The 25,429-nt window shown below is 38.5% G+C and overlaps 1 protein-coding gene and 1 long non-coding RNA gene across 2 annotated transcripts; one reads left to right on the forward strand and one right to left on the reverse strand.

The window, feature by feature from the left end:
- Window positions 1-6,226: 6,226 nt before the first annotated feature.
- Window positions 6,227-25,075, forward strand: LOC131152334 (uncharacterized). The gene is made up of 4 exons (XR_009135925.1): window positions 6,227-6,406; window positions 12,312-12,407; window positions 24,473-24,658; window positions 24,772-25,075. It is a non-coding gene; the product is annotated as an uncharacterized LOC131152334 (long non-coding RNA).
- Window positions 23,162-24,864, reverse strand: LOC131152333 (transcription factor MYB1-like). Its single transcript, XM_058104164.1, has 3 exons — window positions 24,691-24,864; window positions 24,143-24,272; window positions 23,162-24,042 (listed from the first exon to the last, which is right to left on the reverse strand). The coding sequence occupies exons 1-3, from the start codon at window positions 24,824-24,826 to the stop codon at window positions 23,379-23,381; spliced, it is 930 nt and encodes a 309-aa protein (XP_057960147.1). The 5' UTR covers window positions 24,827-24,864; the 3' UTR covers window positions 23,162-23,378.
- Window positions 25,076-25,429: the final 354 nt, after the last annotated feature.

A 25,429-nucleotide genomic window follows, 5' to 3' on the forward strand; every position in this document is an offset into this window, starting at 1 on the left:
GCACGATTTGGAGTTGGCTTCTGTTGTGTATGCATTGAAGATATGGTGACACTATTTGTATGGTGTGCAGTGTGAGATCTTCACTGACCATAAAAGCCTCAGGTATTTCTTCACGTAGAAGGAGTTGAATATGAGGCAGAGACGGTGGCTTGAGTTGATTAAGGACTACGATTGCATGATCAGTTATCACCCGAGGAAGGCTAATGTGGTAATTGATGCGTTGATTCGGAAGTCAGGACCTACGGCTGTATCTACGGTTGTAACTCAGTGTCACATTAGACGAGATTTGGAGAGCTCGGGTATAGAATTGGTGGTTGGTCATCATCAGGCTTATCTTACTGGTTTGGTGGTCTAGTCGACTTTGTTTGAGCGTATAAAGGTCGTGCAGGCTAGTGATGCAGGGTTGGCAGAGGTTAGGGAAAAGGTATAGTAGGGACTGGCTACAAAGTTTAACATCTTTGAGGGAGGTGTGTTGAGGTTTGGGGCCAGACTATGTGTTATGAACGATGATGGGATTAGAAGGACGATTCTGGAGGAAGCGCATCGTTCTTTATTTATGGTATATCCTGGTAGTACGAAGATGTATCGGGACTTACGCAAGACCTTCTAGTGGTCTGGTATGAAGAGGCAGGTTGCCAAGTTCGTGGAACAGTGTCTGACGTGTCAGTAGGTGAAAGCTGAACATCATAGGCTGGTAAGGCCGTTGCAGCCTTTGCCTATTCCAGTGTGGAAATAAGAGCATATTTCCATGGATTTTGTAACTGGTTTGCCACCAAAGCTTTACGGGAAGAATGCTATCTGGGTGATCGTGGATAGATTGACGAAATCTGCTCATTTCGTACAAATGAAAGTTGGCTATCCTTTAAGTACATTGGCAGAGTTGTATGTGCATGAGATTGTGAGAATGCACGGGGTACCGGTGTCCATTGTGTCAGATCGAGACCCAAGGTTTACTTCTCGATTCTGGATGAGTTTATAGGAGGCACTGGGGACGAAGCTTACTTTCAGTACAACGTTCCACCCATAGACTGATGGATAGTCGAAGAGGACGATACAGATTTTGGAAGATATGTTGCGAGCTTGTGTGTTGGACTTCAGTGGTAGCTGGATACAGTTTATGCCACTTGTAGAGTTTGCTTATAATAACAGCTTCCAGTCTAGTATTGGGATGACACCGTTCGAGGCTTTATATGATCGGAGGTGTCGATCTCCTTTGTGTTGGGATGAGGTTGGTGAAAGTTAGGTGTAAGGACCTGAATTTGTGCAGCAGGCATCTGAGAAGGTGGGTTTGATCCTAGAGGGGATTAGAACAGCTAAAAGTCAGTAGAGGAGTTAAGCAAATGTTCGCCGCTGTGATTTAGAGTTCGAGGTGGGGGGTAAGGTATTTCTGTGTATCGCTCCGATGAAAATGGTGATGAGATTTGGGAGGAAGGGCAAGCTGAGCCCAAGGTATATCAGACCATTCGAGGTTATCGAGCGAGTGGGTCCAGTAGCCTACAGAGTTGCACTACTCCCAGCACTCTTGAAGGTCCACGATATGTTTCACGTATCCATGTTGAGAAGGTGCGTGTTGGATCCTTCACATATTATCAGCTATGATGAGTTGGAAATTAGGAATACTTTAGCGTATGAGGAACTACCTGTTCACGTTCTGGACCGTAAAGTTTAGAAGCTTTGTACTAAGGAAATACAGTTAGTGAAGGTATTGTGGCGGAACCACGAGGTTAAGGAAGCTTCTTGGGAACTAGAAATGGAAATACGCCGGAAGTATCCGCAATTGTTTTGAGCACTTGTATGTTATCCTACTTTGGGTTGGGATAGGTGGTTAGTCGTCGAAAGTGTGTGTTTTGTGAACTCCTGAGACAGTTGTGTATGTAACCATGGTATTCCTCCGCCACAAGTGAGGGTATATATGTATATGTGTATGATGGGGTTGCGCTGTAGTAGTCGCCAGTTTCTTGTTGGTATTTCGTGTATATGTATCCCGTGTATGAGTTTGTGAATCAGAGATGGCAAATTTTGAGGACGGAATTTTTGTAAGGAGTGGAGGTTGTAAGAACTCGAACTGTAATAAGTGGGTCTAAATAATTAAGAAAGGGATAAAATTGGTATTTGAACAGGCTTCGTCGATGAAGCCAGAGTTCGTAGACGAAGGCCATGCATTTCTTGTCGATGAAGTTCAGAGGCTCGTAGACGAGGAGTTTCGGGAACCAGTGATATCGGGATTCATTAACGAATCCACCATCTCGTCGACGAGTTATCTATATGACCTCGTCGACAAGTACACCATCTCGTCGATGAAGACGCCCGAGTCAAAGGGGCTATAAATAGATTTCTCTTTACTTCTCAACTAAGAAAACTCAAATATCTCTCTCTTTCTCTCTAGAACTCTCCTTACTCTCTATCTCTCTAGATTTCTTCGTCGTTCGTCATTGGAATCGTGAATTTGAAGTTACCACGAGGATCGTGGAAGGATTTTTTACAAGTTCTACAGATCGGAATCTCGTTTTTTGAATTTTCGAGTTTCGACTTAAAATTGAGGTAAGGCTCGGTTTTCAATTCTGATCTAGTAATTTTGTAAGGAATAGTCTTGTGAGTATGTTTTGTACTATGATTTTGTAGGTTTCGGAACTCGGTTCACTATTTAGGAGCTTTAAAGTTCGGGATTTGCTATTCGGGGAAAAGGTAAGGGGAATTGTGTTTATATCGATTTTTTTCGAAATCGGACTCGGTGGAATGTGGTCCATAGTCCTATGTGTTTTTTGGCTACTCATTTGGGGGAATCTAACATGGAAAACTATGAGTTTTTCATGATTATAGTTTTGGGAAAAAGGGGGCGATGGGCTGCATCCTTGGTTTTATCGAAAACCGAGCGTATATGTTGATTTATACTATGTTATGGGGATGGCTGTGCCTTGACTTGTTTAAACTGTATGTGTTTGGAAAACCATGATTTTAGATTATCAAATGGGTGTGGTTTGTTTGGTTATATGAGCATGCATGTGTGTGTGATATGTTGAAATGCTAGTAGGAACGCAGTTCCGAAATTGTTCTAGGTACTAAGAGTGTCCGGCTCTATATCTGAGGGCATATGAAATTGCTGGCCATAGATTGGCAGAGGTCTGGCTCTATATCCCAGGGCGTGAGCATATTCTGGCAGATCAGGCTGAATGGTGTGAATCCACCAATTAGTGCCGGTACGATGCCATGGAAGTCGAGGACTAGCCATGTGCCGATGGTGCCATGTTCGCAAGTTGGCTACGGGCCAATGCCGTATGCCGCAGGCCGGCTTTGGGCCGATGGGTGTGACGACACCGGGATTGCTGATCATGTGTATGTGTGTGTGTGTATGCACTATGTAAACTAATACTGGACTGCATTTAACTACGTGTATGTTGTATCATGATAACACTTAAAAGTCACACACCGATATAACCTGTGTTCTTCCTTACTGAGAGGTGTCTCACCCCTGTTGTACGTACCTTTTTACAGATCCTTCGAGTAACCAGAACTAGTGTCTTGGTGTAGGGAGCGTAGTGGCTGGTGTACTGCGATTAGCGCTTGGGTAAGTGCTAGGACTGTATTTTGGTGGATTGCCATTTTGAAATGTATTTGGGCATCCGTTTGTATGTTTTGATAGAGTCTGTTTCTACTCTTGTATAGACTCTAGTATGGAACTGTATATATATAGAATGACCTTTTCCGCTGCGTATATGTTGTTGTGTTTGGATGTGTTTATGGTGTCTGGGAATCCCACGAGGTCGGACCCTCATCCTTTGTACTGTATCATAGAATGTTTTATCAGATACAGGGACATGTTAGATTACATTTTCACCCCCGAGTTCCATTTTCGGGTTCGGGGCATGACATTATTATTATTAGTATCGGAGTATATTTTTAGCGGAATTTACAAGGTTGCTATAGTTTGATATTAGAACAGATTAATTATATATATATAAGATGGATAGTCAGGTCGTTACAAGTTTGGTATCAGAGCATTTTTATATTCATAGCAGTATAATTTTTGGGTCGTTACAGTTTTGGTATCATAGCCTAGGTAGCTAGATTCTGTAGACTTCAGTGCACAACGTAAAACAATACCAGAGAATAAGAATGGATATTGGTGAAGGTAGGAAATGGGCAGGTCAGGATTTTAGTAAGTCATTACTGAAGGATAAGAATGGAATTTAGGGTTTTGTCTCCCAGCGTGGAGGAAAGAATTCCGTGGTGGTTTCTATGATTTTCCTGAAACAACGATTTTAGGAAAATCATGGAAAACTAATGTCGGTCCTTGTTTTTGAGTGGTTAGAATGAATCTTAAATTGGGAATGAGGATGTTAAGTTGATTCGGTGTAGGAGGATATCTTATGGTTCTTAGTCAAATAAATGCATTAATTGTGTTATGAAGTTAGGAATCTCATACTATATTGTTCCATTTTCAAGGATGGACCCTCGAAATAGTTGTAATGACCCCAAAAATGTATATACGATTAAAGCATAATAATAATAATAAAATAAAAATGCTCATTAAGTTAATATCAATACGAACGTGTTTTTCTATTAGGATATTTGATTCTATATTTGATGCCTAAGAAAGACCTTCTCTTAGTGAATATTTAGAGACCATTGCGGCTCAGTTACAATCACATTATTGTATTCCATCTCAATCACATTAACACTTTAAAGGTGCTTGATTTTTTTTTAAAATCACACTAAGCCCACCATGAAATATCTAAAAATTTAGAATGTAATATCAAATATTGTATTTGACCAATATTTCAAAAAATCGCCCCAATTGGTCGGTTTAATTGATAATCAACTCACTTTTTGGGGTTAGGTTGAATATTATATTTAATAATATAATAATATAGATAAAATTAGAAAAATTAGCAAATTAACTCGAATAAAGGTCAATCAGTTAATATAAATTTAAGTTTTTTTAATGATTTTAACATTCATAATTTACACATAGAATGACTAACAATCAACTTCTATAATTTTAATGAAGTAGGATTTTCAAAATTTTTGTTTACGTTTTCTAACACTATGGTTTATAGATTACTTAGATTTTAAAATATTAAATTATGTTTTATTTGTTTAGGATGTGTATAGCAATTTAATTTGTAGGAAAATTGAAAATAACAAACATTTTGTAGTAATCCAATTATTGGGTATTATTTTTCTAATTTAATAATAATTTCTATTTTTGTATCTTTTTTAAAATTATAATAATAGTAGAACTATGTTGTCGTGCCGATATAACTGACTGAGTAATCAATTTAAGAACTAATTGAGTATTTGATTTGCTTATTTTACTTTTAAGATATTATACTTCGCTGATTTATTTTCTCAACTCAATTTATTAAATTGATGCCATTTTTATATTCTAGGAATAATTTTTTAAAAAAATATCATTTTATTAGGGGTGAAATTCATTTTTTACATTAACATTTGATAAATAAAAGATTTATTTAATCAATAAAATTAAATCTCATCTTGTGTTTGAGAGTTTAAATTTCAAGTTTTGAATTTAAATTTACATAAATTTAACAGCAACATATTGCACAAATTTAAATCCAAAAGTCCAAATCATGCTTCTTAATATTACTTTATGCTGCCTTGGGACTGTAAATTTTGGACCTTAGATTTAGATTTGGATAATTTTTAATACATTTTTTTATTACATCTTATCCAAATCCAATATAAGTCCAAATTTAAAGTTTTTTTAAACATAGAGTTAAGTCTTTTTAAGTAGTTTATTATTTTTCATAAACTCAATAGTGTGAAGGTCATATCTATAAAACCCAATGAACAAAAAAATCCTATAATAAAAAATTATTTATTTCTTCTAAATTACATTCTCTCTCTCTCTCTTGTCAAAGCTCTAAACTTGGCAAAATAGGTAAAAAATCATTTATCTGAACTAAATTTGATTTGTTTAAATTGATTCATAAGTAATTCGCACATTAGATTAGTCGAATATGATTTTAAAATTTTTTATCCGTCCTTAAATGAGTGGATTGATAGATTTCAAGTTTTATAGGATGAATATTCGTCAAATAATTAACAAGTAATGCCAAAATTTATAGATAATTTCATATATTAATGCTTATTAGGCATCAACTAGTTAATATAAACTCAATTAAATAAGGCCCAACAAATAACGCCCAACGCTACACCCCCAATTTTAGCACTAATACTAACCACGGGTTGTCGGATTCAATCCATTTTGACAGGTCTACAGAGCTCCCACGCCCAGTCTGTCTGTTCTCTGTCTGTCTCTTTCTCTGGTGACGAAGTTGGACGAGGGTGAAGGTTATACGACCCTAATGTGGTCAGTTTCATCTCTCCATTTGCTGAGCCCTAAAAAGTTGATGGGGCATTTTGATTTCGACATTTTGACTCGGTGAGTACCCAATTCATTTTCTTTCCTTCCCTCAGCTTTTTTTCTCTCTTTCCCCAACTACGAGAACTTTCATTTTCTTCTGTTTGATTTCCCTCCAAGCGTGAAACTGTAATTGGGGTTCTATGTTTTTAGAGCAGTAATGTAAAAATTACGCCATAGATCTTTATAGCTATTTTAGAACATAGTGATGCATTTTCTCGTGTGACACTTTCTATGGGTGGGGAAAATTTGAGACAGGTTTTCAGTCACATTCCTTTGTTCTGAATCATTGCGTGACAGGATTCCTGGTAGGTAATAAAAATGTTCAAAAGATTTTTCTTATTGCCGTTGCTTCTGGTTTTGCAAATGCTGTCTGATTATGCCATTGGTTACTATTTACGAGATTGCTGCATTGTGGTTTTGCAAATTCTATTTGAAGCTATAGGACTGGTTACAATTATTATATCCCTGAAAAATTTTAACTGCTTTTTTCTTGTGGCCCTGCTGGTACTTGGGAAGATTGAGGAAGGACAAGAATGCTGCTGAAAAGTTTTTGTAGAATACTGACATTAGGATATGGACTACTGAAGGGTAAATTACACAGCAGCTCCTAAACTTAGGTCATATTGTACATTGCTCCCTAACTTTCAGCTCATGGTATTCTTTTACGCCCTGAACTTTCAAGGTTGCAATGTCATCCTTGGCTGTAAATGAACTCACTACCATCAGGCTACATGACCAGCATGCGAGTCCATATTCCCAAATCCCTTTTTTGCTTCTGGTAGGGTAAATTACACAGCTATTCCCTAAAGTTTTACTATATTGCAGATTGCTCCCTAAAATTTAATCCATGCATTTAACTCCCTGTAATTTTAAAAAAAGTACAATTCTATACCACCTGCTGGACAACGTGACTTCTAGTTTGTGAAATTTCTATTTTGCCCATGTAGTTGGCAGGGTTGGACATGGTTTTGTTAACAAAACCATCCTCTAAAACATTAATCAAACTGAATTTTCAATCCACCAAAAATCTAAACCAAATTCGGAAATTAACTCAACTTCACCTAGCCAATTTTTTTGGCCAATATTCAATGGTTATCTATTGAACCAATTAAATTAAATTTTATATGTTTTGTGCCAAAAAAAAATGATTTAAAGTATATCTTTAAAAGATCTCAATTTACCAACATTTGAGAAATTATTATTATTATTATTATTTTTCATTTATGTCCAATTTGCTACCTTATATATATATATACACACACAACAACAACAACAACAAGAAGAACAACAAATATTAAGCCTTAAGTCCGAGTAAGTGGGGTTAGCTACGCAACCTACATGATTACACGAATCCTTTTTTACCAATTTATACGATGGGCAATTTCCTTTGACAACTTAAGGGCTATTAAATCCTTATCATTGTCTTATTCATAGTTATTTTAGGTCTACCCCACCAAGCCATGCTTTTAACCTTGGGCCTTGACCCTATTACTGAATCCAGATTATGGTTTTTGGATTAAACAAGTTCATGCCTGGACAACCCTACTTTTAGGCTAAATAAGCTGACAGTCTATCAAGCATGATTCAACCCCATTAAACAAGCCGATAAATGGGCCTATTGTGAGCATATTAGAGGAGCTCAACCAAGCTCGTAGCCTAGCCTACACAAGCGAAATGAGCTGAACTAGTTGATGTCCAGGACTCAAAATTGGACTTAGGAATAACTTATTTATATACTGAGTGAGCCTGAGCTGAGGTCCCAAGTCCCAAGACCTTATGATGGCTTGGTTTGTTTGTAGCTCTACTTGTAGAGTAGAGCACCAATTGTGGATATGGGTGTGGGAAGTGGGGGATTGGGATGGAGGATAATCATGATGTGAAGCGAGAGGAGATTGAAGCTCCAGTTAGGGAGATGATGGAGGGAGAGGGAGGTAAAAATGAGGATGAGTGCTGTAATATACAGTAGTGTAGAGTTACCAAAGTGTTTTGTCCCAACTACTAGTGACAAAATAGGGATTTCAAAAAATGAACTCATGTGTTGTCATGCGGCTCGGCTATAGGTATGAAATTCCAATATTTTGAGAGTTTAGGGAACTAAATTCATGGATTGGAGTTGAGGGAGCAATGTGCAATTTTGTTAGACTTTAGGAATTAGCTATGTAATTCCCCTACTAGGGGGCGAAGAACGGGTTTGGGAAGATGGACTTACGTGCTGGTCTTGTGCCTTAATGGCGGTGAGTCCATTTAATGGAGAGGATGACATACTTCTCAAAAATCATAGAGATTAGATTTTTGAGAACAAGAGCTCACAAAGGTCCAAAACTGCAAATTGTTGGCAAATACTTCTTGCCTTCCGCTTGTTCCCTGCAAACTGCTGTCGATTACCAAACTTTTTGTAATAGTTAAAGAGTAAATAGATTCAGGGATGATTGAGTATGTTTCAATGTGAGTAGATTTTTGAGAATGAGAGTTTAGGAAGGTCCAAAACCGAAAATTGTTGGCATCACCCTTCTTGCATTCCTCTTGTTCCCTTCAAACCTCTGTTGATTACCAGAACTCTTGTGGTAGTCAAAGAATAAATAGATTCAAATATCAAATTCAGTTTAGGTGCCTCCTCTCTTTTCAACCATTCTTTTTGTCCTTTATTTCTTCATCTAAAGCTCCAACCATTTGATCACCGACCATTGCACATACAACTCATTAGCAAGTGCAAAATAGCAAATATGCTTCTGTTGAGAGAGTCCCGTGATGGTAATCCATGTGTAGCTGTGAAGGAATCTTCTTATACACATAAATGTTACTATAATTATGGTTTCCTTGAAAGGGAGAACATAAACTTTTGAGTCCCTCAACCCAACCATGAATGCCACTATTCTTAAATCCTAGCTGAAGTGAGGGATATGAATGGATTTCATATTGAACTAGCTGGGCTTCATCTCTGAGGGATTCATGTTCCTCTTTTTTGATTTTCATTAGGTTACTTGATGACATGATGTTGTACATTGTTTTTAGGTGCTAACAAATAAGCCTTGAAGAGATTGCTGACTTTCTCAAACAAGCCAATTGAGTTAGTTTCAAGTTGAGGTATCATGAAATGCTACATATCTGAAGGTCCCAACAAGAGCTCGGCATATGATGCCATCCGAGATCTTCTTAAGCATCATAACAGTTTTGTTGTTTTCCACATGATTCATCAGGTGTTTAGTATATAACCTACATCTATGTTGTCTTAAATTTTTGTTGAGTGGTTCATCTAATATCTCTTGGTAAACCATAGGTACCTCCAAGAACTGGTCTCACTGGCCTAGCTGGACTGTTCATAATTTTCTTTTCCTCCCAACTTTTTTCTGCCTGGATTTATGTCTAGACTGTTCTGACAAGCCTGCCCAGATAATTGTGTGTTTAGCTTGTGAACATCTTCTCATACGGTTCTCATCCTCATCAAAGTCATGTTGCTTTTTCTAAGCACTTAGTGAGTTGATTTGATCGACCTTTTTAAGATTGGTCATTGTTTTAATGGCCATTCCATCAACTTTAGAAGTTTGGTGAATGACAAGATTTGAAATCTAGGGAAAATATTGGCTCCCATTTCACCTTGAATTAGATGATGGTTGCACACTCTGGCTGCAGAAGATATGGTGACTTTGACCTAGTTTAAGACTACTATTGCTCTAGCTATTCTATGTGCGCGTAGCTTGAATCTCTTCAAGAAGTTTAGTTGTGTGCGTAGTTCTACAACTTGGTTTGCTGGCACCAGAACATTCTCTTGAGGTTGGGGAATCTACAGCCGCACATGGTCTACTTTGTAGAAAAATCTTTGTTGCTACAATATATTAGCAAGCTTAAATGATACACCAGTAAGCCTTCAAATGATGGAAACCTACGCCAAAAAAGAAACAAAAAATCATCTGGATAGAACTCCAATGATGGCCCTCAATGCTTGACCAATGTGATTGTCTCCTATCAGCATTTACGGCCTGCCAGTGAACAAAGATGTGCTAGTTTGTTCCAGTTGCTTAAAACCCACACACTCTCCCCTTCCTTTTGCAGCTCTGAGGGTTGGTTTGTTTGGTTGTTGGTGTTCAGTTATGTTTGTAATTCAGAGAGTTCAATTGATTGTACACTCCGGCCAATTCTTAAAACCCGTAGTTGCTAAGTGTCAACTTATCTACGCCAAATAATTATAACTAAATTTCTTGTTTCAAACGTTGTTTGAGGCTTTTGTTTTTAGGATAATGGATTGTTTAATAAACAACAGGGTAAGGATGGAATTCTGCTTATCCATGTGGGAGAGATTCTGGGAAAGATTTAGAAGCTTAGCAGTTAATGGATACATGGTTTACAACTGTTTGATCCTGGAGGAAATGAAATTTGACTTGATGGTGGTAAACTTAAGTCAATTAAGGCCAGAGGAAACTAGCTAATTTAAGGTGCTCGTTGAAGTTGAACCAATGTTTTATAGGCGAAGGCGTAAGGTGAGGCATTTTAATCCTGAAGAGGTGAGGTGCAGGCCTTGGCGTTGAGGTGTAAGCCTTTTGAGAATATAATTATAGATAAACATATGTAATTATAAAGAAAAAATTATGAACATTACAAATGAAATGTAAACAAATCACATATAATTTGTACGCTACTTGTTCAATATGCTAACTTGAGTTCATTAAATAGATCATGCCAAGAGATACATATAATGTTACAAAGTTCAAATTATTTTCAATACATAATATGTAAGTCTCAATTATTTTGGAAATATTGATTTCTAAAAGTTTTAGAGATTAACTTGTATTGCAAGTTACGACATTATTTTCATATATATGTCATTAAATTTTTCTGGCCGATTCTGATTTGAGACTTTGCACGCTCAAAATGCATAAGCCTCAACTAAAAAGGTGCACAGTGTGTAAGCCTCAGTGTGTAATGTGTTGGTTGGCCTTGTTAGGAGTTGGTATTTTAGAATGAGCCTCGAGGCATTTTAGTCTTGACTCGTCTTGAGGTGAGCCTCAAAGCAAGCCTCAATTGAGCCATTTAAAACATTGCGTTGAACTATATATGTTGGAAAGGGATTAAAGAGCAGTTTTCTTGGTTAATTTTTGTTAGTTTTTTATTTCACTGTTTTTGTTTCTTTATATTTCATTTCTTGTCCCCACTTAGGTTGTAATTTATCTTTTCTGTCTAATACATTTTCTTATATTATAAGAAAAGGTTGTTTGATATGGGAATCCAAAAATGATTGAATTATTTTTAGATACTCTTTATATGCATTACCAGTGGAAGAGGCTAATTGAATTTCTTAATGATGTATATAAATAACAGCCATATATTATAACAACCTAATATCTATCCAATCCACTCACTGATCAGCTGTCACACCGATCCTGTGTGTTGTATTTGCCTTAATGAGTTCTATCTACCAGCCCCACAGCAAGCTATATTTTTATTAAATGCCTGTTTGAAATTTAAAAAACATTTTGTAAAGGAAAAAAATTTATGAAGGAGTACATTTTTTCATGTTTGCTTATCAAGGAAAGTGGGAAAAAAATATAGTATATATATGAATAAAAGTTTAATTTTACACAAAACCAGCAGTTGATGTTGCTTAATTTTTAATCATGTCAGAACAAATATTCATTTTTCTAGTGTTTGATATAGAAAAGAAATACAATGGAAAATGAATTTTCATCTTATTATTATTATTATTTTTCAATAAAATCCTTGATTCACTGGAAAATGACGATCCTCTTTATGCCCCACACAATAGTTTTATTATTATTATGGAAGTGTAGCTGTCTATGCAACTTCAATCTCCCGTAGGTTATTATGCCCAGTGGTTACTACACAGGCACACACGTTTTTCTTTTTCTTTTTTTAATCTGGCTCCTCACCTTCCTGTAATTGACTTGAATGCTTGTCTTTTCATTTGCAGAGTTTCGAGCAGGTCTAGTAGTGACTGAGGCCTGTTGCTGAAAGCTCTTTCCTTTGGCTTGGACTCTGAAAGAGTAATCTAGCTTCCATGTTGTATGTACGTCTACCTCGTGTCTTGATGATTCTTATATTAAAAGGAAAAAAATGAGAAAATTAATTAGAAATGTTTTCTCCCTTTTCTTGATCCTGTAATTGTCATTAATAGTGTAGAACAGATGGCACTAGACAGCTATGTGACATAATAAATATGAACAAGTGGACCCTGCTTTATGCGGAGACTCTTTCAATATGGTAAATACTGCCCAAGCACATATAGTTTCTTTAGTTTCATAAAAAAGTAGGGGGATAGAAATTTTTGAGAATCTGGAAAGTGGAAGAAAACAAAAATTTCTTTCTACTGGTATGCTTGGGGAGAAATGACAAAATGGATGGAAGAACTCGAGTGGTTCTTTCCCTAACTTTTCACTCCTACCAAGCATGAGCAAGCTGTACGAAACCATCCTTTTTATATTTTTCACTTTCCTATTTCATCCGAAGATGGTTTAAGAGTTAAACTAATTGGGTTTTCTAATTCCTGGACATTTGATTAGTGATTTGAACAACCCTTGGGGGTGAAAAAAGCAAAACTTTCAAATTTAAAAAAAAAAATTATGTTCTAATTCATCATACACGAAGTGTAAAATTACTTAGAATTCTATTCTCACAACTCTTGGTTTTGCTTGGGTCTGAAGCAAGTTGTTTGGTTGTATGCTTGTTCAAGCTGATAACCTTAATGAATATCTCCGCACAACTGAACATCTCCGCACAACTGAAGTGAGACTAGGAACAGAGTCATGATGTCCTAGATTATGCTGTATTATAAATCGACATTATAAGTGAGTCACCTAAGTGTGGCATGGATCCATTCTGATCTATTGTCGAACTATCCAAGGGCAAGACTTCGTGCCATATGTCCAGCTCATCAAGTCTGTAATAGGAAATAGAGTATCACTCTGTTGCTCTTATACTATTTGTAACATTCAGGTGAAGCCATGGAGTCTAAGAACTTTTGGCTGCTTTACTGACCCAAATGCTAAAATAACTTGGAATATAGAAGACTTAGTCAAGCATGAGTCGTATAAATACTCCAGTGACAACTGATGTGGGATTGGGACTCTTGGGTATTGCAAATTCCAGCTCAAATAATACCTGATGTCCTTGTTGCGATTGCATCAGAGATGGATAACATTTACAACGTCCTAGGCCAAGCCTACTGGCTCAAGAATTTTTTGGCTTAAACCCACATTGCTTGGTAGTAAGCTTGTCCAAGCTTATAAAAAACACAACCATCCCCTCCAAAACCTATTTGAGATTCAGAGTACTACAACCTTCTCCACTCAAATATGTGGTGTCATTGTCATGATACATTATAGACCAATGTCACATGGTAGACTTACTAAAGAGCAACATGAAGGTGTTTTACTCAACTATCAAACATGTCATTTGTTTACATGCTTTCCTGCTGTGGTCCAGATTTAGATGTGGAAAATAGTGAGCATAATATTATGTACTTGCTTTGGTCCAATTTGTGATGTCTTGGGTGTGATCTCGCCAACCCAAGCTCAATTTTGAGCTGACAAACTAACCTGGAATGCTTATTGAAGTTGTTAATTAAGTAATATGCTTGTCCAAAATCCTATACACTGTATAAGTACCCTCCACAATGGATCTGAGATTGAGACTGGCGTCTCACAATAGGTGTAGGGCACTAATGAGACTAGGCCGCACTAGTGTGTCGAAATCTAAGAAAGTTTCATGCCCATGAAGCACCAGGTCTTTGCTTAAATTTTGTCAATTTATATGAGTTGAGAAAATTATTAGTTATTTACAATGTATTTAGTAGTAGAATAATCTATATGTATATTTTTTAATATAAAAGACAATTCTCTACATTATAACTCGATATGAAGGTTCAAACTTAACCAAAATTACTTAGAAGTTTGCTACAAAGAAACTATTACAAAGCACAAGCAGTACTAGTAATACTTCATCTTATGTCATTGTAATCTATTCTATATTAGAAAGTAAAAGGGCGGCAGCCAGGTGCACAAAACTCCTACGTATGTGAGGTTCGGGGAACAGGCAGACCACGATGGGTCTATAATGTGCAGTCTTATCTTACATTTTTGCAAGAGGTTGTTTTCACGCCTCGAACCCATGGTTTTAAATAACAGCCCCAATCGTTACGTAACGGCACCGTTACGTAACACCGTTTCGTAACGGTTTTTTGGGTTACCAATACCGTTACACACCGCGAAATCAGTGAGAAGAAAAACCATGGCCGTAGCGGCCGTTATGAACCGCGACTGTTACGTAAAGGCCGCTACGGCCATTACACAACCACTACAGGACTGTTACACTAAAAAAAATATTTTATTTTTTACTTCTCACTTTTTCCCTCTCTTTCATATATCATTCTCAATATACCAAGTGGCAAGAGGGGGAAAAGAGTATAATGAGGATGACAATGATACAAAATTTACTATTTCTTTAAATACTCACAATAGATGCATTAATTAAAAATTTGAAAATACTAACTTGTTAGGAAAATATTTTATATTGATAATATTAGTAATGTGATATTTATGTTCTATATTTTTCAACTTCAACCTTCTTTCTTTGCTATTTTATATTTGTATTATTCGTATGTCTTACGTGTCTAATAAATTAATGGAGTCTATAATGTATTTTGTTTCATTAATTAATTTAGCACACATAAGAATTTATCACAGATCAGAATAATGAGAAGTATAAATACACACACACACACACACACACACGTAATTTTTCTATCGATGGTGGTTGAAAATAAATGTAAACTTGTTGCCCTTACCAAATAACTTAGTTACTCGAACTAAAGGATCCAAAATACACTAAAACTCTTCCTAAAAAGGGCTAAAAGCTTAAAACATGCAAGTATGCTAATATGCACAAGGTTGTGTGTGTTTCAAAAAAATTCACGGCCGTTGCACCCGCTTCCTGTTATGTAACATCCGCTACTTCCGCTTCCCATTCCGTTATGCTACCCACTACCGCGATTTAAAACCATGCTTGAACCGAACCTATGACCTCTAGGTCACGTGGCGACAACCTTACCATTGTGCCTAGGCTCCCCTTCACATACTATATTAGAAAGTAATGTGATAAATTAATTGGAGATAGAACTGGACCTAATGCAAGTAGTTTTGTAGTTGGCTTGCTCAAGCTTACAAGCTGCACGAATATCTCATCCGCAATCGTTGTGATATTAGCAATGGAGTCCCACAATCTACCCCACTTTTGGTTGCTAGGCTTACTCGGGCTTATAAGTCATATTGATATTTCCATGACAACTTATGTAAAGTACGAACTTTTTCCCTTATGAAGTGAATAACCACCTCAATATGCTTGGTCTTCTCATGCAGAACTGAATCAGAAGAGAGAGATATAGCAGACTTGTTGTCACAAAACAACAAAGAAGAATTTGTCACAGAAAAGCCAATCTCAAATAGGAGATATCATAGCCACAGGATCTCACAGGTACCTTGTGCCATAGCACGGTACTCAGCCTCAACACAAGAACGTGAAACCACCGCCTGCTTCTTACTCCTCCAAGAAAGAAGATGATCACCCTTGAAAGTACAAATACCTAAGGTAGATTGTTTGTCAATCTTGGAGCAAGCATAGTCAGCATCAGTAAACATGGAAAGACCTGGTTGTATTCCAGATGAATAGAATAATCCCAGTCCAAGTGAGGTCTTCACATATCGTAAGATGTGATAGATGACATCAAGATGTGAAGTTCGTGGAGAATGCATGACCTGACTTACTAGGCTCACTGCATAGGCCAAATCATGCCGAGTGTCGGTCAAATAGATGAGGTGACCAACAAGTCTCTGATACACTGAAGGGTCTGTCAATAGATCACCAGACTCTGCAGAAAGGGAAATATTAGGATCGAGGGGCGTAGAAGCAGGCTGACATCCCAACATACCAGTGTCCATAAGGAGGGCATATTTCCGTTGAGAGAGGGAAATGCCTTTGTGAGAACGTGCTATCTCAATGCCCAATAAATACTTGAGGGGTCCCAGATCCTTGATGTCAAGGGTGTCCCCCAAGTCCTTTCTAATTTGAGCAATTCCAGACAAGTCATTACCTGTAACAATAATATCATCCACATAGACAGAGATAATGGTGCAAGGACTATGGGAGAGACGCCTAATAAAGCAAGTGTGGTATGACTGGCACTAAATAAATCCCATAAGGAGAACCACATCACCGAATCTTCTGAATCATGCACGAGGTGATTGCTTAAGCCCATATAAGGACTTGCGCAATTTACACACCTTTCTAGAATACTCCCCCTAAGCAGAAAAATCGGGAGGGGGATCCATCAGGAAATGTAGCATGAAAATCCTGACCTGGAATCTGCGTAAAACCCTTGGCCACCAAGTGGGCTTTATACCTGTCAATAGTACCATCTGCAAGGTGCTTAACTGTGAACACCCATTTACAACCCACTGTGTGTGTACTTGAAGGAAGGGGAACAAGATCCCAAGTATGCTGCTGCTGTAGAGCTTCCATCTGAGTATGCATGGTTGCAACCCATTTAGGGTCCTGGAGGGCCTCGTGAACTGAGCAAGCTATGATAATAGCATCAACTTATACCAAAAAGGCTTGATATCTCGAGGAAATATCTTGATAAAAAAGATATTGGGAGATAGGGTAGTCAGTAAAACAGGTTAAAGAAAGTCTATCAGGAGCTCGACGGATTCGAGAAGGATACCGTGAGGAGGGAGCAGGGGGATCAGGGACTATAGGAGACATACTTGAGCTCAGTGAAGATGCTGGCAGAGGCTCCAAAGGGCGTGGTTGGTGAGTGTAAACCTGTGGAATGAGAGAGATATGGTCCTGCCCGGTGGGGGCAGATGTAGGAGGCTCAGAAGATGAAGACGACACTGGAGAAGAGGGCACTGGTACAGATGGGAGAAGGATAGGCTCAGGTTGAGGAAGTGGAGATGGCACTGGCGGAAATATGGAAGGAGAGAAGTCAGTGTAGAAGTGGGTAGACACATGGAACGTAACATCGAGAGAGTGATGAGTGTACCGACTAACATGATCATAATAGCGATATCCCTTAGACATAGAGGAATACCCTAGAAAAATGCACTGGATGGCCTTATCATCTAGCTTGGTCCGAGAAGGACTTCGGTCATGAACAAAGCAGGTGCATCCAAACACTCTAGGAAGAAGGGAGAAAAGGGACCTGTGAGGAAGCAAAAGATGAAGTGGAGCAGAATTCTGCAATGCACGACCCGGGGTATGATATGTGGTGATATTTGCGTTCAGCCACACCATTCTATTCAGGAGTGTAGGGACATGTCAGCCATTGGAGAATACCTTGTTGACACAACTTAGCACGAAACTCATTACTAAGGTACTCACGGCCATTGTCAGACCTCAAGATATGAACCACAGTATTGTATTGAGTCTTAATCATTCATAGGAAAGCCTAAAAATGAGTGAAAACTTCGGACTTATTTTTCATGAAGTAGAACGGGAGTAATTGGCAATAAAGGTGACATAATATCGATGCTGAGTGAGTGAGGAGACATGGGAGGGACCCCAAACATCACTATGAACAATATCAAAAGCTGCAAGAGAACGGTGCATATGAGACAAATAAGATGAACGGACATGCTTGGATAATTCACAAGTTGCACATTGAAAATTAAAATTCTTGCTAGCTTTATTAAATTCTGGAAACAACTAACACAAATATTTAAAATTTGCATGTCCCAAACGGGCATGCCACAAATCCAAGGTTTTTAAATAGTAGAGCTTGTCCCTTTCAAAGACCCTACCAAAAACCTTCCTTGAACTTAAGTCCTACAAGTAACAAGAGTTGGGTAAGAAAACCACAACACATTTATATTGTTTGACAATACGGCTAACAGATAATAAGTTATAGGAAAATTATGGAACATAATAAACAGGGAATAAAGATAGAGTTGAGGATGAACAGGCAGAGCCTTGGGTAGAATGGAACGAGAGGTACCATCGGCAATGCAGATAGTATGAACCAACGAAGGGACAGGGGATGTAATGAAAAATGCCTCACCAGTCAAATGGTTGTTCACCCCTAAGTCCAGTATCCAAACGAGTGTGCCATTGGGCGTGCTAGACTTACTTAAAAGGGCAGTGGGGTTACTTGCAGCAAAGGTGGTTGTAGAGGAGGATGCAGTCGGTGTAGCAAAGGCAAGGAGGCTAATCTGAGACTGAAGCTGAGTAAGCTAAGCGTGGAGCTAAGAGAAATCTGGAGTAGCGACAGATGTAGGAGTAAGAGAAGCTTGAGGTGCAAGAAGAGATTTTGCAACAGCTCTAATGTTAGAAGGTCCCCGACCTTTGCCACGGAGGCCTGTTTGGAGTAACGCTCCTACAGCTCAAGGTGGTGAATGAAGCAGCTCTCAATGGTGTGATTATTCCATTGGCAGTGCTGGTAGAATCGAGTCTTGCGGTCAAGAGACCTAGCACCAATAGGGGCTGCAAGGGCAGCCTGCTCAGGCACACTAGAAGAAGCAAATCTAGGGAGAAGACGTTATCATTGATCATCGCCATCAATCATTGCAAATGCCTCATACAAAGAGGGCACCGGGGATGTGTTCAAAATCTAAGTTTGGAGTTATTCAAACTCAAGTTTTAAACCCGTCAAGAACTGTTAGGTATGTTGACGATCCTGGCTCTTTGCTTCAATAGCTGCTACCTCGGTAGGAAACTCAGAAAGAGGCTCATATTGGGCGAGCTCCTCTCACCGAGACTAGAGATAGCGCGAAGAAGTAAGTCACAGATAAACCCAAAGAAGCTTGGGTCGCCTGGTGGAGCTCCCGATAAAGCTAAAAAATCCAAGCCTCACACCTTGAGTAGGCATACATTTTGGTCAAGGCAGACCAAAGGCTATGAACAGTATCGTGAAACATGAACATCTTGTAGAGGCGGTCTTCCATAGAAGCAAATATCCAACCTTGAATGACATAGTTGTCAATGGACCACTGTCGGTGAGCCGGATCAGTATTAGCAGGGCGAAACTCCAATCCTAACAACCACTCAACCTTGCCACGACCCCCAAGATATAAGCGAAGGGACCGTGACAAGGCATGAAAATTGCCGCCATGTAGTAAAATGCTGGTGACCTTCTGAACAGGAGCAATCTGAGCCAGAGATAAGTCAGGGCATGGAAGGTTCAGAGAAGAAGAGGTGGATTTACTGTCCTTGGTAAGCATATCACCGTCCTTGGTAGCCATTGTAAAGAAGAGGAATAGGCTGCAAAAGTATCAACGCAGCAAAGCAAAGCAAGTTTTTGGAAGAGTGGTCAAAAGTTGCTGAAAAAAAGGACGCCGGAAGCTGTTAGAGTCACTGGGAAGTTGCCGAAAAAGTTGTCGAAGTCGCCGGTAAAGCCGTTGGAAGGCACTGGGAAAGTTGTTGAAAGTCGCCGGAAAATGGAGTCGGAAGTCGTAGGAAAAGTTGACGGAAAGTTGCTGAAAGTCACTAGAAAAAGGTCATCGAGAAAATAGTAGACTTAATTTTCTGATGTACATTTAAGAGTCTAATGTGTCGTTTTGTCTTTGTTTCATTTTGTTACGTTTCGGTCTTATCTGTTTGTAGTTTGTTTTGCTAGAACTATGGTATTCCTCTGCCATAAATGAGGGGTTTTCTAATAAAGAAAGGAGGTGCCACCCTCTTTTACCACCAAAAAAAAAAAAAAAAGATCCACTAAAAGTGGCAAGTACAGAGCATATGACTCAACCTACTACCAATAAAGCTTTCTGATGTACAAGCTCCACATACGTGGTGAGTGCAAAGCATACAGCTCAATTGAGAACCCGGACCACAAACAAGGAACCTAACCTTGCTCTGATACCAAGAAGAATGTAAAAGAGAGAACTATACAAGAGGAAGTGAATATCACTAGGTGTACTTAGCTTACAACTTTGAGACATATATAGAGCTATACAAGAGAGTGAGGTTATCCTAGAATTCTGATGTGGGACTAAAAACTATACACTATGTTCAATAGGTTGGGATTAGGGATTCATATTCATCACGCCTACATCATAGACAGAGACCATTTGCAACAAGCTTGGGCCAGTTAGCAAGTCCAAAATAATGGTAGTAAGCTAGCTTGTCCAAGCTTATAGAAAAGTACAAATTTCCCCTTCAAAGACAATATCGAATTGGGAGTGGTGTGTTTCAATCTTCCCCACTTAAATATGTGGCATACTCGCGCCATGGCACATCGTAGACCAAGGTAAAAGATCAATCTTACTCTACTTGCCATTATCCAACTCCAAAGATTATTGTTGTTTTTTCAATAAGAAATATTCATTCATTAGACAAGAAACAAAAGTACAAGCTCTAGAGGATAAGGCATCCTCCGGTAATCAACTAGAAACAACTATAAAAGTGCTGCTGCTCCTCAGTCCCTTTGGGGGTCAAACAATGAAATTCCCCATTAAGTTTCCAAAGAGTGCTCTATAAAGAAGCAAAGAAACCTATGTAGTTTTAGTCTTGAAGGTTCTTGAGTTTCTCTAGGTCCACAAAGTGTAAAGAATAGCATAAACTGCACGCTTCCATAAGGCCACGCCCTTATTGCTCTTTTCAAAACCCCCAAATATCTCACCAACAACAATTCATCTACACTTGGTGAGGCTACCATTTCACCAAAAATAAAGGCCTGTGATCATTTTTAGCATGCTTTCATGGCATGTATCCAGATTCCAATGTGGATAGTTGTGCGTATCGTACTACCCAGTTGCTTCTGATACCATTTGTATTGCCCCAGACCAATCTCACTGACCCAAGAACTTTTGAGCTGACTAACTAGCCTAAAATGCTTAAAGACATTAATTTGCTAATAGGCTTGTCCAAACTTATAGGCCACATAAAATCCCCTCCATAGTCAATACGAAATTGGGACTAGGGTATCACAGTATGTCTGGATAATACTACTAGTGAGTACTAGGCTTCTTAACGTCTAGAAATCTGGTAAAGTTTGTTTTGCCCTCATGAAATACCACTTTGGGACCGCCATTGAGATAGTTGTTTAATGGGTGCCAACAGTTTAAGCCGAGGATGAGTTCCCTCAAGTGTGCCTTTTAGGCTTCATCTAAAATAATTTTGGTCTCTGCTAGGGTATTTACCTTGAGTGCTTCAAGGCGAAGGCTAGCCTAGAAATATCTTTTCCAACTAACCAGAAATAACTCATGAGCTATATTAGTAATGTCTCATGCATCAAGAGATTCATCCTGGCCTTGGCTAAGGGTCTTGACTCTACTCCATATTTAGTTGAAGAAAGATGTTCCATTTGAGTTTGGAAGGCGAGCATTGGGATGCCTTTGAATGAATAAGGAGGATTTCCACTGTCTTGACTGCCAGACCTTGCCAATCAAGGAATTCCCACATGATTGTATACTATCTCCACTAAGAACTCCATCAAGTGAATGAGAAAGAACACCCTGTTTATTGCTTACATTGATCTTTGCCCACGAACGATCCTTATTATTTGACGATAGAAAGACATTGTGGTCAATTTGCTTGGCCGCTCAGCTTCTACAAAGGAAAAATTAAGCAGTGCTAATTATTCTGTATCAATTCTCATTTCATTTCAAACTTAAAACCCTCTGGATAATCTAAGTAGAGTTTAGCTTTCAAGAAAAGATGTTTTCTTTTAGTAGAGCTTTAGACTATTCTATTTGTGCAGATCGAATTAGTTTGGCTCATACAGTTAAGTTAGACTGTTAATTGGATTGGTGTTTCTATTATAATTTCTTTGTTGGTTTCATTCATATATTTGTAAATCAACACTACATGTTAGCTATCTTATGTTTGCACTCAAGCAGCAAGCTGGATTCATAGCACGCATGCCTAGGATTGGGTATGGAGGCCATGTCACGAAGTCTTGAACCAAATCCTGATGTTGGGGTGCTTTAGAAAGTCTTGGTTTTTTAGTGAGCTCAAAATTTGGTTTCTTAAAAGAGTCTTACCCTTTTCCTAAGCTACATAAGCATTCGTCATGTGTTATAGGTTTCTTGCATCCCCTTTTCCTCTCTCATTCTAACCATGTGGTGCACCGTGCACCCTATTGGGTCAACAATCTATCTTCTAATTGTTGGAGAGTCAGTGTCGCACTTTATCATTGGAGGATGACAAATATTTTGTGATTGTCCTGTAAATATGCATCAATGTACATTTTTAGTGTTGGGAGATGGCAACTCACACATTTCCGGGCAATAGAATTAGTGAGTGTCAACTCACACACCTTCCCTTGTAAGTCTTTCTCCTGTTTTGATAGCAAAGCAATTTAACTCTCTCTCTCTCTCTCTCTCTCTCTAAATAGTATACATACCATTTTTGGATGCATATATGCACTCTACTTCAGTTTATATATGAGCTCTAATTGGAAACTAAATCAAGATACATACCTGGAGTTTGGCGGATTCACTGAATTGAAAAACCATTTTATCAAATAACTTTATTCTAAAGAAGCAGTAAACAATTAAAAGAGGGGTTTTTGATCAATCATACAACCTTTTTTTATTTGCTCCGTGTCCCATACTTTAAGGGAAATGATAAATGATAAATGAAAGAAAAGGCCAACAAAATTTTTCCACCATATATGGCCTCAGAAATATAATTAAGGAGAACCCCCACTCCCCTCCCCCTGCCTTGTGTTTTTGTGAGTGGGGTTTGATGAGGGCTTATCAAGTTGAAGATTTGTAGACAAATGATGAGGGTGCCATTCATGCTGCTAGCGAAACCTCTAACTTTTACACCATGTTTGAAATCTCAGAATTTAGATGTTAGATTTAAGCAAAATGTAGTATAGAGTTGCACCAAGTTTTATTCAAATATATAAAAATCTAAATCCGAGACCCCTGAAATCTATGCTGCCAAACACAACCCCAATTACACTAATATTGATGAGCACATCTAAATTTGCTGGACATAGAGAGGATTTTTTGTGCGTGGGAACTGGGAATGAATTAAGAACACCTCATAAACTTGGATATATGATATCAAGAATACCATTTCCAAGGCATACCTCTGTTGATTCAAGAAAAGAAGCTATTTCAGATTGAACATTGACATTGCCTGATCCCCAACCCTCCATTTCTTCCGGCAAAAAATTATGTTCATGATCATCTTCAGGATTAATATCAGTCCATGGTTCTCCTCTGTACTCCACATTGATGCTGCTGTTAACATCTCCTTCTGCAGCATTATTCGTCTCATGTGCACTACTACTAAAACCAGCAATTTTGGGGAACTCAAAATCAATAATTTCCGAAAGGCGAATATCTCCCATATCAAAGAGATCAATTCTCGTGTCCAGAGAATTATCTTCCTCCCTTATATTCTCAAGCGGTGATCTGTTCCCTGCAGCTGCCATAGCCTCATGATCATCTACTTCGTGGGCTTTACGCTGTTCCGGGATGGTGGTTCCCTCATTGCATCGCCATGCCTCAGGTCGTCTGATCTCACCGGATTCTGGCAGGGCCATGTCAGGCAAATGGTTCACCAATATGGATGGTTTGTTCTCTTTATTGGAATATTTTTTTCCTTGCTTCCCATATTCCTTCTTAGCTAAATTGGTGTTCCAGTAGTTCTTGATTTCATTGTCTGTTCGCCCTGGAAGTCTCCCTGCTATGAGAGACCATCTTCATCCATACACATATAAATGTGCCAACACTTATCAAAAAATTGCATAGAAAAATATAATTAAATAAAACAAACAAGGGGGTTTTAATTTTGAAAGACCTGTTGCCTAAGAGCCTGTGGAGCCTGATGATGAGGTCCTCTTCATCCAGTGAAATGTTCCCTCTCTTGATGTCTGGCCTCAGATAATTTAACCACCGTAGCCTGCAACTCTTCCCACATCTCTTCAGTCCTGCATCACCCCATTAAAACTCACTTTTTTGGCGACACCAAGCATGTGCCCAAGTGCCTGTGTGTCACTGTGTGTTTATATGCCCAGATCAATGTATCACTTCTTTTTCTCTTTGTTCTTCTTGGTGATGTTTTTTTTTTCCTGTTGTATGGTTCTCAATTTCAAAGCAAAGAAAGAAAACCCATTTCTAATTAATGCAGGACTCATCACTCCCAGTTCATTTCCCTTTCAAGCATCAGACTTGAACCCTCGGCCTTCCAATTAGGAGGTGAGGAGATGAATTGTTAGGCTCAAGCATGCGGGAAAAGCGCATTAATTAATCCAGATGAATCATGAAGTGATGAGCCGCCTGCAGGCTGCAGCTATACACACATGCAAGTACTAAGGTAAATCAACCTTCTTATGCCTTTCGTCATACCTGTTTCTCTGGAAATGTTATTCCACTTCCCTTCACCATGAAGCTTGATGTAATCCGTGAGGATTTTGTCTTCAATTGCAGTCCAGGCTCCTCTGTTGAGACGCTTGCCTTCAGAAGCACACGGGCTTCTACCCATTTCCCCTCCCTCTTCCTCTCCCTCTCGTTAATTCTCTCGAAGAGCTAGCTAGCTGGCTAGCTAGTCGCTGATAAATGGCAATTGCTTCTTACCCCACTTCCTACAGAAGTAGACATCATTGTTTCCTACTGTATGGGGGCGTGTGTGTGTGTGTGTGTATATGTACAAATCTCATGCATGTTCACTTTGGGTCACTGGCTTTGGACTGTACATTTTAAATGAGCCCTGCAGTAAACAATTCTCAACGTATGTCGGTTTGTTTTTTGTTCTTACAAGATGCATGTGCTGATTTGCCTGATATGACCAAAATGATTGTACATTCATAATGACCAACAGGACTCCATATATACTAATAATGTCGGCATGGAAATTATCCAGCCGTGATTCAGGGGATACAGAGACCATAAGGTAATAAATTTTATAATTTTATTAATGTTGCCACTCAACAGGACTCCCTATTGCCATGCCTGATGTTCTTTGGTACATATCTTATTTTAATTTTATGAAAGGTTGTCGAATGTTAGAAACGTTAATTTTGTTTGATTTACGAAATGACTATTCTCAAAATAAAGTGATCATAATATTAAACTTTCCCTTTATACC

Source organism: Malania oleifera, chromosome 3 (assembly GCF_029873635.1).
Source record: "Malania oleifera isolate guangnan ecotype guangnan chromosome 3, ASM2987363v1, whole genome shotgun sequence".
NCBI lineage: Eukaryota > Viridiplantae > Streptophyta > Magnoliopsida > Santalales > Ximeniaceae > Malania > Malania oleifera.